The 14,794-nt window shown below is 36.9% G+C and overlaps 1 protein-coding gene across 1 annotated transcript; it reads right to left on the bottom strand.

The window, feature by feature from the left end:
• Window positions 1-2,310: 2,310 nt before the first annotated feature.
• On the bottom strand, window positions 2,311-10,225 carry LOC121431458 (proteasome subunit beta type-2-like). The gene is made up of 6 exons (XM_041629041.1): window positions 10,061-10,225; window positions 8,856-8,978; window positions 8,352-8,422; window positions 7,539-7,701; window positions 5,921-5,970; window positions 2,311-4,271 (listed from the first exon to the last, which is right to left on the bottom strand). The coding sequence occupies exons 1-6, from the start codon at window positions 10,149-10,151 to the stop codon at window positions 4,164-4,166; spliced, it is 606 nt and encodes a 201-aa protein (XP_041484975.1). The 5' UTR covers window positions 10,152-10,225; the 3' UTR covers window positions 2,311-4,163.
• Between the last annotated feature and the right edge of the window lie 4,569 nt (window positions 10,226-14,794).

The raw sequence follows: 14,794 nt of genomic DNA, 5'->3' as shown, positions 1-14,794 counted from the left end.
ATTATTTAATGTTAAATTGTGAATAAATACTAATGGAAAGTACTAATAATAAATCTGTTATGGATATTTGATGTTGCAATGAGTGTTTTAATTGATTTATTTTTTTGTATTTTATTTCTTTTTAAAAACACTTATTCTTCAAAGCTCTATTGGTTATTGATCTTTGGACTTATTTTTATGAGTGATCATACACAGTTATCAATGAAATCAATTTTAAAAATCAGCTCAAAGATCAATCGCTAAGCTTTTTGTCACGGGGCCCAGATCAACAATTTGGTTTAAAGCTAAATGATAGTAGTTGCAGTAAAACACTAATTCCGTGAGAAAGTCTGTAAAACCAAGGTTAAGTATGACTATATCGTGGATCTAGATCTGGTAGTTACATTAACTGAACTTTGTGAAATCATAAAATCTAAGCTGAAATACGATCACACTAAAGATTGCCAACACAGATAGGCACACATGGAACTGTATTATAATTGCTGGAATAAAGACCCGACAGAAGTGACCAATTCCGCAGTTATTTTGCTTATTTCTCAGCAATTACACAATTTCTTCCAGAATCCTTTGGCAGATTTTTTATTCATACAAACAGAAACTTTGGTGGTCATTATATTGGATTCTGTAAAAAGTCATTTAGATCATTACCCAAACTGGAATTTATCTTTAAGAGCGAGTTGCAATTGAGGGTAGCTTAAGGTAATGTGGGATTTGTTTGGTAATACAAACTCATTTGGCTATTTAATTCATCTTTATTTCACAAGCTGACTAAAAAGGCTCTTTAAAAAACATTAATCCAGTATAAACAGTTCAAAGATAACAATGTAACTATTCATACCTTTTTGTAGTCGTTATCTATTTGAATATTTTTCCTGTTTTTCCCCATTTCATGATCTTCCTATCTCTTTTCTATTATAGTTTCACTCTTCCCCAGACACTTCTCTCTTTCTGTTGCCCCCACCCCCTGTCTCTCTCTACTATATCTTATTCCTTATTGGTGATCATTATTTATCACCGATTTTCCAATGGTCCATTGAGTAATATTTTCTGAAGATTTCTACATTCAAAGCAGTTTCAAACAAAGGGGTGGGGGTCAGAACATACAACAAAGCGAGGCAGATTTTAATAATTGAAGAGTTTATTACATACCAGTACAGCAGTGAAATGACTGCAGTGTAAATTATCAAGTGAATGTCGCATCTGAGATGAACTGGGCATGACATACTGGGTTATTATTCTCTTTGCCTGCAAGCTGTTGGTTGATCTCTCAGTCTTATACCACTTAGACTAAACCCATTTGGTCTACACTGCACTTGGTCTAGTATCCATTGGCCCGTATTCTGAAGTCGGGCTTAATTCAAACTGGTTAAAAGTTGCGGTTTAACTATGGATTGCCCATTTTGACAAAAATCTCTACAGGTTTAATTCATCAGCTCAAACAACACTCCTATAGTCGCTAGAGGGTATTCATTTGTCTCGCAATCTACTATGGTCAACAAGGAAATTCGTGATCACTCTCGCAAAAAAGTGATCACGAATTACCTTGTTGACCATAGTAGATTGCGAGACAAATGAATACCCTCTAGCGATTATTAAATCCGCAATAATGAACCTATTTAGTATTAATGAACACTCATATAATTTAGAACTATCTAGAAGAACTAAAACAGATTTCTTCATCATTAAAGCATGACGAATGAACACCGAAAACTTTATAAATATATACAATGTAGATTTTCTTTAAACATTTTTGGCTTCCCATAATTTTCAGCACAGAGTTAGACCATGGCATAAGTAATATCGGACTTCAGAATACAGACCTTTATATCTTATTCTTGTTTAGTCTAATACCCAGGCCAGGCGGTCCATTTTACACTTAGCCTACTACTTATTTTATGCTTTGTCAAGTGAAAGTTTGATTACTAAACAGCTCATCTATTGTAGATGAAGTGGTGTTTGACCAAGTGGATATTAGACAAAATGGGTATAGAGAAAGTGGAAAGTATACAAAATGGTAAATTGGAGACCAACTGGAATGTAGACGAAATGGGTGGAGACCAATTGGTAATTAACCCCTGTAACACAAAGGTCTGCGATGGATAGCAAATATGAGAGCATTGGTTTCTGATATTAAAAGAGTTCTGACGAAATTCGCCAGGCAACAAAGATTCCGTTAGGCCATTGTCACTTCAGCAATTGATCGCAAATCTCTGTTTTATGGGCTTTGGGACTGTAACACAAAGGTCTGCGATGGATAGCAAATATGAGAGAATTGGTTTCTAATATTAAAAGAGTTTTGATAATAATTTGCCAAACAACAAAGATCTTGTTTGGCCATTGTCACTTCAGAGACTGATCGCACATCTCTGTGTTTCATGGGTTTGGGACCGTAACACAAAGCTTAGCAATCATCTTAGAAGAATATCTTTGCGATTGATTGCTGCATTGACCACAATGTACAATCAATCGTAAAAATCAAGCATACGATCGATCACTAACCTTTTTGTTATGGGACCCTGGTTTTGAAATTGCACTGCGGAAGTCTGTCTCGAAGTGTTTGGGAAATATTTATTATAATGCACATTATAATCAATTTCTGCTGCAAGAATTGAAATCACCAATAATGATCAGAAATTGATCAAATTCTACTGAGAATTTAAAAAAAAACACTGTAAAGAATAGATTTATCAGATCATATACAATTGTGCGACCAAATTAATTTGGCTTTTCATGTCATAATGTGCTTTAAATACGGTATTGTTTGAGGCATCTGAACATTATTTCTTTGAATTGCACACTCTTTGCAATGATATTCTTCATGAATAAGATAAAAATAATTCACACTTTATTGTAATTTTCCAAACTAATTATTAGTTAAGCACTTGTGATATTGATTCCAGCATCAGTTACATTTCAGGTTTGGTATTCTACCTGATGTAAATTTCTCTATAACATCAACAAAAGCTTCCAACATCAAACATGAAATCCCCCTATAGATGCAATAATCTCCCAACACCAGCTTCATTTTAAGGTTTAGTGTTACAGCTGGTACTTGTTTTGTCCCAACATCAACACCAAGCTTGAAATCACCCAATGGGTAATTTCAAATCTGGTGTTGGCCTTGGTGTTGAAAGTTGGACTGCCTCCCCAAGCTCAAAAACTTATTCAGAGTTTGTAAAACTGATCCAGATCACATTATTGACATCACAACAAATAGTGAGTGACTTTTCAGGACCATCTTCCTTTTATGTTGGTGTTATAATCATGTAAAAATTGATCCAACACCAACACCAAAAGGTCAACACTGAACTTGAAATCACCCAATGAATTAATCACCTAACACCAGCTTCATTTTAAGGTTTAAGTGTTACAATAGTTTTGCTTCAACATGTTCACCAAACTTGAAATGGTCTTCATTGCATTGGTCACTCAAACTATGCTTTACCATCAAATCTAGTCTAAGACATTCCTTCCGACTTCCAGATTTGGGAAATATCAGACTTCATATGGATAAATGAGGTGAAAAGAACGATGCCTGATCTGTATTTGTCAATATCACTCCAATTGATGAACAACATCTGGGAAACCATATTGGTATCAAACTAATCATGAAAGCTGATGATAGACAATCTTAGCTGAATGACTTCTGATTTGTCATTCCTATAGCATCTGTATAATTTGGTTTGAGAAGGCATTTAAATGGGACCTTTCATGACCCTATTACTAATATTTTTAAACTGCCATCTTTGCCTCCGCTCTTTCACAAAATAATGCTTACTCCAGTGGCGGATCCAGCTAGATTACGGTAGACACAATCCTTTTAAATGGGCCAACCATTGTGCACAAACAATACAGCAAATTGAAATGACGTAATCTCAAACCTAGACCGAGAGCTTCCGTCTGTTTCTTTGGTTGTTCCAGTGAACTACATCTTGCTGTACTACACATCCTCACATCGCCTAAAGATATTTTGGCACTCTGTGCAGGCTACCAATGTTAATTGATTGTGCACAAAAAATAGAGCCCTTGAAATGGTATTGTGTCAATCCCGCCTGAATCCACCACAGCAGTCGGCCTTGGAGGCCCCGAGCAACAGATGAACAAAAGAACATACAGTATACATTATTTACAACATATGTGGTTGATGGATTGCCATGGTAACGCTAGGCTGTTGAAGCTGGTATAGGGAGGTTGGGTAGGTCGTGAATACCATCCTTGTCAACGATGCGGATCTTGAACGTTGGGAGGTTGACGATAAATCTCTTTTGGACCTGCAGTAGGTAGTAAAGAGAGACAAGAAAATCTTACAGGTTAGCATACAGCGAAAGGTACCAGTACCTTGTAGCATCATCGACTTGGGATACATGCAATTCACCCTTCTTCTCAGATAGTCTTAGACCACTTGGGCTAAACACAGAGGCCCGTATTCTGACCAGATTTAACCAAAGCTCTATTCAAAAGTTGTGGTTTAGCTATGGACAGCCAATTCTGGCATAGAGCTGTAACGGAAGTGGTTCAATGTATCGGCTCATTTGGCTCTCAAATTATTCTTAACTGTCTGGGAAGGGTATCAAGAAGATAGTTGTCTTCACCGTTCAAGAATTAGGAAAGAGCACAGTAAACAAATAGGAAGCATACAATGTACCGTAACCAATGTTTTTTACATCGTTGGCTTTCCACAATTTTAGCACCAAGTTGCATCACAGTTTATGTTAAAGCCGAGCTCAGAATACAGGCCAGAGGCTCTATCTGCCCAGATAAACCAGAGAAACCAAACCCATTTTAGAAGAATATACTCCCTCATACCCACATAAACTCATTCATGTAAAAGCAGTCCAGTTACAATCCAAGATCTAACGACAGTAAAATTAATATCAATATACCAAGATGTTGAACCAGTGCTTGCATGAGAGCACTCCTAACCACTCCTCAAAGAACATGGAACAATCTCCCAAACTCTAAAAAGAATGCAGTTTCACACACTGCATTCAAGAAAAATTTAAAACATTTCTTTTCTGTAAACTCCGGCTAGACAGTATAGGTCTTTCATTGATTGATCTTTAAAGGACAAGTCCAACTCAACCATTGGTTGATTTGAATAAAAAGAGAAAATCCAACAAGCATAACACTGAAAATTTCATAAAAATCGAATGTAAAATAAGAAAGTTATGACATTTTAAATTTTTTGCTTAATTTCACAAAACAGTTATATGCACATCCTGGTCAGTATGCAAATGAAGAGACTGATGACATCATCCACTCACTATTTCTTTTGCATTTCATTATATGAAATAAGAAATATTCTGATTTTATCCTCATTGTCAAGTGAAATAGATTAATTCTTCCCTGATCATGTCGAATTGGCATTGTTTTAATACTACATGGTTCAGTCAAATTGGTCCTTATTGTCAAATCTGTAAAAAATGAAATAGTGTATAATTCAAACAATAAAAATCAAAAGAAATAGTAAGTGATGGACAATCATCGCCTATCTCCTTTGCATGTCACTGAGATGTGCATATAACTGTTTTGTGAAAAATAAGCAAAACTTTAAAATGTCATAATTTTCTTATTTTACATCCAATTTTGATAATTTTTTCATCATTTTGCTAGTTGGATTTTTCTCTATTTATTAAAATCTTCATTTTTCTGGGGTGGACCTGACCTTTGATTTTCATTTCAAAGTTATATATTGTTTCACAGTAACTACCTTTCCCTCAAATACATAATGTGCTTTCCAATTTGCATCTGTTAAAAAGACCATAAAATATTGAAGAAGTGAGCTACAAAACATCTGCTAATTGTTTCATCAAAATAAAAAAAAGAATAATTATAAGTATAAGGTATTGGTTAGCAAAGTTTTTGGCCTCGAATAAGAGTTTGTTGCTAAAATAAGACGAAACAAGAGATTCACACTCACCTCTAATAAACAGTTCTTGAGCACTTCAACAGCCTGTTCCCGTGTCATATCTGAGAAAAATAAGATCAAAAGAAAGAGAGAGAGAGAAAAATTGAAAGAGTAACATGTAAAGACAGAACTGAAAACATGACTGTATGGCTGCCCACCTTTGGATAAGCCATTGCATAGATAATTTGTGAAATTATTATTTGAATATAAAAAAGGTTGCAGAGAACACAAACGTGGCCATGTCCATTTCTGGGAAAAAATGGCAGTGGTTACAAAATCGATGAACTCTACAGAGTAAATCATAACACACAAAAGCTATCATTTTTGCATTAAAACCAAAAGTAGGAGGATATTCGGGACATATGGTGGGGGGGCTATGGATTCAACCATAATTTTGTGTTTGAAATCATAGCGCCAGGAAAAATATTAGGTGAAAAAAAAAGTCAAGTGCTCTCCACTCATGGTCTAGGGTCAAGGGGTAAAGCCCTGGAAGGGGTAAAGGAGGAAACTGCCCCTCCCCCCCAGAGCTTTGGGGTTCTAGGACGGGGGAGCTATGATTTTAGTCATAATTTCGATAAAAAACAGCAGCCCTGTTGTTACTTTCTCAAGTTTTATAAGCAATAAACAGACACTACAACCATGTAGAGGCTGAAAAATACCTAGCAAACTGTGTATTAATTTCCAAACTTAGAGAACACCATTAAGGTGTATATTTTGGCTTACATCCACTTGGTCTAAAAGCTGTAGGTTGATCTGTTTCTCAGATGGGCTAAGCCCATTTGGTCTACTATCAATTTGGTCTAATTACCGCTTGGACTACACTACATGTACACTTGATCTAATACCCACTTGTTCTAATTCTCATTTAGTCTAATGTCTAGTTAGTCTTAATTTCACTTGGCCTACTAATTATTCTTGACTTTCTAAAATTAAAATTTGGTTCATAAACGGTTCACCTAAAAATATACACTAATGGCGCAGTTACATTTCCCCTACCGCGGCCGTAAGGCAAGTCGGGAACAGCCGTCTTATTCATTTTATTCCAACCACCTATATGTAGCTGGTAAAAAAATGTTAATATTTTTTTTTTTACTCACCGTACAGCCACCGTAGGGGAAATGTGACTGCGCCATAAATGGTGATTGACCAAGTAGATATTAGACAAAAAATGAGTTTAACCTTACTAAAAATGAGATAAAATGGTAAATGGGCAACATGGCAATGACACCAAATGGTAAGTAGACAAACAATCTAGGATAAGACCATGTGGGATGATCAATGGGTGCATCATGGTCTGGTGGTTACGACTCTTGTATGAATCAGAGGGATGTGGGTACGAATCCCAGCTCCACCATGTTTTCCTTCAGCCAGAAATTTACCCACATTGTGGTGCATTCAACCCAGGTGAGGTGAATGGGTACCTGGCAGGATCGATTCCTTAAATCCACTGAGCACCGGAAGAGAGCTTGAGCTAAAGCTGGGGTAATAATTATCATAACAATGTGCCTCGAAATGGACCATTTTTATATAATAGGTACCATATAAGTGTTTATTATCATTATTATTACTCATTGGAAAGTAGAAGAAGTTTAGACTAATAAAAGTATTAAATGGCAACGCCAGCGCCTACCTCTCCTGTAGTGCCTGTCGAGGATACTGAGTGTGAAGTAAGATCCATAGCCGTGGGCAGCAAAGGGCACCTGTTGGAGGGAGCCAAGGTAGTCCATGTAGAACAGACAAGGTCCATCCGTCTCATCATGACCGGCTAACAACAGGTTCACCTGGTATGGTGTCTGTAATTGACAAACACGATAAGAAATGAATTTATTCTTTTTTTTCATGTTATACCGAGGTTGTTTTACCTGACTGCTAAGAAAGCATGAATGCCTGTGAGCAAGCAACCAGGGGACCAACTGGCTTAAGGTCCTCTCCGAGGGACCTGGTAATGAGGATAAATGCCTTACCAAAGGGCACTAGCGCACCACTTGGGAATCGAACCCGGGTCATCGGAATCCGAAACCCCCGCTCTACCGACTGAGCTATCGCGCCTCCCTCTCCTATTCTCCTTTACATAACAGAAATGACATATCAATCAAAGAAGAAAATCAGTAATAAACAGCCAAAAAATTATTGCAAGTTCATTTTTTCTAAAATCAATATTGACTAAGATGAAAAAAAATTCATGTGCAAATGAATAGTCTACATGCAACGAAACTAGCATGTTATTAATTTCTTTTTTCATTATAAAGCAAAGTATCATGAGCGTATACTCTGTCAATTAAATAATGGCAGAGGAATTCACAAGAACCACCTTGATACTAATTCCAGGAATGAAATTCATTTCTCTTGGCATCTCTCTCTGGAGTTTGGGGCTAGCTTAGTGAATAGGGTAAAATGAGACACAGCACACCACTAGTGGTCCTGAGGGTTTTACATTACTTACCCTACTACGGAGGAAGTCTGCAAGGTTTTTCCTTGTGAAGTTAGCGGCTGCTTTTGGTGACAGTTCATAACCTGCAGCAAACAGGAAAGATTGCAAAATTATACTTTGAAGATTTCTGAATTTCAAAAATATTACAAAAGTGTCATTTAAACTCTTCTATCATCATTCTCATTTCATCACTGCTTCATAATCTATATTTCTGACACTCCTTTATTTTACTTAAAATCTTATGTTGAAATACAAATACAATACATCCTCATCAATAGAGCAGTTGGATGGCATTGTAAAAAGATGTTTGTAAATTTATACTTTTGCTCAACTAGAATCTTAGATACCAATAGTAATACAAGTAGGCATTACAGCATGAAGTAAGCATACTATTTTTTAATTAAAAAAGTGTGACAATATTAGAGAAAACATGGCTTGCCATATTCCAGTCTTTCGTGAATGACACGCAGAACTTTACGAACAGCTTTATGAAAAACTGCCCCAAGGTTTACTTACCATTCCTGATCTTGTACAGCTGAATATTCTTCTGTATGTACTCTGCAAACTGGACTGTATCTCCGGATTCACCAGCACACAGCATGAGCAGCTTACTGCTCAATGGAAACATCTTCTCTTGGTCTAAATGAGGAAGGATGTATAAAGCAAGTAAAAACACCCATTCAGTAAACAGGACAGTGTTAAACTCAGTTTACATTGCCAAAATTTATTGAAGCCCACAAATTTTGGCACCTGATATTTGGCAATCACATCCAATATTTGGGAAAAAACAAGATTCTAGTAGTAGACCCTACATGTAAGAATTTCCGTCCAGACCTACTAGACCTATAATATATTTTTAATACTTTTTATAAATGACATCAATATTCAACATTTTTATTTTATATGATTTTTAAAATGTTTGTATGATTAACGACGCGACTTTACTTTTTTTAATGCCATATGGTTCAATTATGCTTCTAGGAGTTCTAGAGTAGAGTAGCCTGCCAGGAATTTGACATGTTAAGCTTTTCTATATTTATGGTTTTAAATTGTCTTTTCACAAAATTAAATTTGCATCAAATTTTATATGTGTCTATTTTTTAGTTGCAATATTCATTTTCACCTTCTATCAAATTCAAATATTTCATAAAATCTTAAATGTATCACCATGTTAATGTTTTTCTGCTGCAATTTGACAGCCCAAGGCCCTGCCCTCCAACACTCGCTCGGCCCCCATCCTTTTCACAGAGTCGTGAATATTCCCATCCGATCATGTGTGCATCTGGGGCCGATTGCACGAAAGGGTCTTTGCAAGGACCGTCTTTCGTGTCGCCCATCTTTTATGATGCGCCATGTGAAACGCATTTTAAATAAATCATCTGCAAACATATTTCATTCGTCCGTTAAAATAAACGAAATATTTTTTTATAAAATGATGTGATATATCATGAAATTGTATAAAATTTGATTTAAAAGCAAGCTAACGAATGTTATTTTTTATCATAAATTTCAGAAACACACCCGCTTATAGCGTATCATAAAAGATGGGCGACACGAAAGACGGTCCTTGGAAAGACCCTTTCGTGCAATTGGCCCAAGGATCGCACGGGCCGGTAATCGTAAGGACAATCATGGGATGGTCTGCACTGCAGTGTGAATCGTCAAGATCACTCCAAATCAGGCCATCATAATCACATAAAGTAGGTATTTGTCACACTTACCATGTTTGAACACGAAAACACTTCTTCCTGCATTCATGTCGGATGCAAGTAGAACATAATCAGGACCCTGAATACCTAAAAGAAACTCCATTTTGCAGAAATACGATTACGAGAATAAGGTAATTAAGAGTCAAACATGCAACTTCATTCAACACTGATTCATTGAGGTCGTAGATGGCAGCATTGACTAAGAGGTTTTCGAATGGATTGATTTTGTATGATCTCGTATTCAAATTTCTATTGATGATGAAAAATGAATAATGGTTTGATCTTGGACTTGGCTTGGATCCATACTATATTCAGAGGGATTACTTAAAGAGGTCAAGGCATGGGAGGCGGAGCAGCGGATTATCCTTTTTCTTGGTTAGGGGAGGGGGGGGGGGGGGGGTCCCGGGGGCCACTTACATTGACGAGTGGATACCATGCGCGACCAAAAAACACGTAAAAGGATGTCTTTTTCACGATATGGCACGTTACGTACGTAACGTGATAAGGGTGTCAAAAACACAAAAATAATGAAAAAAGAGGTATCTATTTCGCTAGGAAAATTACGTGTTTTGTAAAGGATGTCCTTTTTGCCCCAACACTTCGTGTTTAGAGTCCGATTTAATTGCGCGAGGTGAAGAAGGTGGGGTCGTATTAAGGTAAAGCCGACGGTCGACCGAAGGACCCGTAACAATAAAACATTCCTGTACTTGTTTAGGGGTTCATTTCAGGGAATATTTGCCAAGAGTGATGTTTTGTTTCCATTACTTGTTAAGGGTAGGGTTTCACACGCAAATACTAGTAAGGGGTGCATTTTCAGAATACGGAAATTACGTGTTTAGGGTGCTTTTCGAGACCCCATGGTCGCGCATGGTATCCACTCGTGAATGGAAGTGCCCCCCCCCCCCCCGGGGGCGGGGTATAAGACCAAGAAACGAATAGAAAAAATCGAAAAGGATAAGGGTGAAATATTATTTTACGAATATTACATGTATGTCAAAATCTATCCCAAACTTGGGTTTTTGTACTAAAATTTTTTTTGCCAGCTCACATTTACGCGATACGTATTATTATATGAAGCCTCTCAAAATTGGCCATTACGCCACAGTAGACAAAAACAAAACAAACAAGATAATCCTCTGCCCCGCCGCCCATGGATATGGAGTACGAGGGGGTTTGCCCCCCCCCCCCTTTGCAAAAATAATTCCTATAAAGAAAGAGAAAAGGAAAATAGGAAGAAGGAAAATATCAAATGAAAGAAACGGGAGAAATAAAATTGAAGAGAAGTGGAAAGAAACCATGTAACGCCCCCCGCCCCATGAAAAATAGCTAAGTGTGGAAGACTTAAGAAGAATTAAGTGGCGAGAAATACTAGCTGTGATTTTTTTCTTTAATATGATTTTAGAAGCCAAAAAACCTATACCTCCGGATTTCCGAAATTATGAAGGGAAAGGATTGGATCAGGATCTAGATCCCGGGTTGAAGCGTCCGCGAAAATCTTTCGGCGGCACAAAATGAAGGAAAAAGAAATTCAATTAAGGCTTAAGTGATGAAGAGAAGAGAAAAATACGAGGGAAAAGGTAAAGCCAATGAAGGGAGAGAAATTAATATAGCAAAATTTTCAGGTATATAGGCCTACTATTTCAGAATAAAAATTTCACTCGCTTTTAATTCGCGCTATAGCATCATCTTTTTAATTAGATACATATTGATAAGCATTACTAACACGGCGTGCCTCGATTTTAAATCTTTATAGAAAAAAGTACAAGTAGAGTTCAGTTCGAGTTTGGCAATTTCATCATTTTTTTAGTAAATACGCATCATGTTACAGAAAGTGCACAATCAAGATGAAACCAAAAGTAGTTCACGATTCTCTATTTTTATTAACTAAACATGCATCCTGTAAAGAAAACTATCAATTATCAACCCCACGCTCGAAATTAAAACATTCACTCAAATATCCACATTCGCTATTAATCTGATTTTACTCAACTGCTATACACAGCACCAGTATACCTGCACTTGCAATGCACCCACTTGGCCAGTAAATATCAATTTTAGTCACGAATCTTTTATGAGGCCGCCATCAATTCAAGCCTAACCGCTCACGATGGCGGTCTCCTGCGTTCATTTATTGCATTATATATATATATATGTTTACATTTATAAAAGATTAATTTATACTCACATCCTTATTTGTATTTATTATGTAATATGACCACATTGTTTATATTGTGAATTATTTTGTATATTGTAATTATTAATAATTTCGTATTGTGTTTTTGAACGCGGAAATAAATGCAAACAAACAAACAAACAATATTGTGTTAAAGACGATAATGTCGCGCCTCAGTCAATTCTTTGTTTACGCTTGGTGACTGTGATTGATGAATTGTACCCGTAACTTGATGGTATACCTTTGAAGATTCCGGGTCAAAATGACCAAGAAACAGAGAAATCTCTTTTTTTCCTGGATCAAAGATTGTTCAAATAACCACGCAAAAATGCAGATTTGCATGCTTATACAGTATATATATTTATTTTTCAATCGAAATTTCATAGATGTATCTTCCCTTATTCCATTTACTCATTTCCCCTACGGCGGCCACCTACAACAAATGTTCAAACGCCGACTCGTCGTACAGTCGCCGTAGAGGTAATGAGACTGCGGCATTACAATCAATTGTATTCTACATTGTATGCCATACCCTTTTCTGTTTGGTGTTTACGGTTGTTTTCAAAGAACATCCTCTCTTTCCCTTTTTTTCAAAGTGGTCCCCCCCCCTCCTGAAAGTAAGCCTAGTCCTTTCCCATTCCTTTCTACTACCCCTGCACACTTTCTCTCCCCCTCTATATCTATCTATCTATCTATATCTATCTATCTATCTATCTATCCTTCTATCTATCTATCTCTTTTTTTTGGGGGGGGGGTCTTACACTCCATGAACAGGTGACTAATAGCATCACGTCCTTTATTAACTTTACAACTTAACACTGACTACCAAAAGTAATTAATTTACCCAAAAGAAACTCATTTAAATAAGTAGAATAGGCATGATAAGGGCCAGCTTGGCATGAGACAATGTAGTATCCAGTCACATACAGCTATATAACGATCACCACGCGTTGAAGCAAAAATCGACTAATTAATGAGAAAATCAGCAATTGCGCCCAATCACCGATCTGGCTTGTTCAAGGATTGTTCAACACCACTTATACCACAGTTACATCTCTCTCTCTTTCTCTCTCTCTGATTTTTTTTGGGGGGTGACTTCTTAATATATTACTTCGTGAACACGAATTTTACAATCACGTCCTTACTTTACAAATTACTACCAAAAGTAATTAATTTTCTTAATTTGCCCAAAATAAACCAATTTGAATAACTGTGTAGAATAAGGGCAGCTTGGCGTGAGACAATGCATAACGGTCACCGCGTGTTCTTGAAGTAAACATCGGCACATATTTTTAATGAGTAAATCAGTGATTGCGCCCCCAATCTGACCATTTCACTAATAATTTCAACTATGTATCTTGTTTTAGGATTGTGCAACACTTATACCACAGTCACCTCTCTCTCTCCTTTTTTTTTGGGGGGGGGGGGGGGGGGGTGTCTCATTACTCCATGAACAGCTAGGCGACTTATTCTATGCAATCACGTCCTTTACATTTGCACTGACTACAAAAAGTAGTAATAGCGCCCTAGTCTGACCCTTTCACTAATCATTTCAAAGAGCTTCTTTCTATATATTGTGCAAAACTCGTTATACCACATTCACCCCCCCTCTCTCTCTCTCTCTTTCTCTTTTTTTTTGGGGGGTAGGGGTGTCTCATTGCTCCATGAACAGGTGACTTATTCTATAAAATCACGTCCTTTACATGTACTACCATAAGTAATAATTAGTAATTGCACGCGCCCCAATCTGACCCTTTCAGGAATCATTTTCAACTAGCTTGTTGTGCAACCCGTATGCTAGCTTCAGGCATATCGGTGAAACCCGACCCCAGACCGATCAAAACTAATACGTTAATGCCATTGGCATATCATCGGTCGGTTTGGACTCAGTTTCCTTGCTGTGACTGGGCCGTGCTTTTACACTGCAATCCATGCATGCACACCTAACTCCTTCACACAACATTCACTGTAAAAACTCTGGTGTTGATTTAACACCAACCCAGAATCTATATGTCCACACCAGAGAAGTGTTAAACAACACCAGTTTCGTTTTGGTCTAACACCAGATAGGTGTTTATACAAAACGAATTAGTTTTAAAACAGCATCGGTTTGATTCCAAATTGGTGATGTATTACTTCTTGACATATATATTCCGCGCTGGTGTTAAATCAACACCGGAGTTTTTGAAGTGTAAGTACTGCCTACATCTTTACAAATAGAAATAATAAATCAATCAAAATTGGGTATGTATTTAAATGCATATTTTATCATCACATAAAGTTGCCACATATAACACCGTGTGAATTCAGCCAGCTTCAAATGAGAAATTGCAAGGTTTACAAGAATAGATCGAGGCAATATTTTACAATAGCATATAATGAACGTACTATTACCACAAAAAAAAACATTTTAGTGACACATCAACAGTTCCTGTAGTTCAGCTATAGTACCATAGCATTGTGCTTGCTTCCCGATAAGGACACTGTCCCGATGAGTGTCGCCTGTTACCGATTAAAATCGAATTTAAAACCTCTTTTCTCTTGTGCATACAATAAAAAATGAACAAAAATAC

This window comes from Lytechinus variegatus, chromosome 17 (genome assembly GCF_018143015.1).
Source record: "Lytechinus variegatus isolate NC3 chromosome 17, Lvar_3.0, whole genome shotgun sequence".
NCBI classification, from domain to species: domain Eukaryota; kingdom Metazoa; phylum Echinodermata; class Echinoidea; order Temnopleuroida; family Toxopneustidae; genus Lytechinus; species Lytechinus variegatus.
This window is presented reverse-complemented; position numbering and strand designations above follow the sequence as displayed.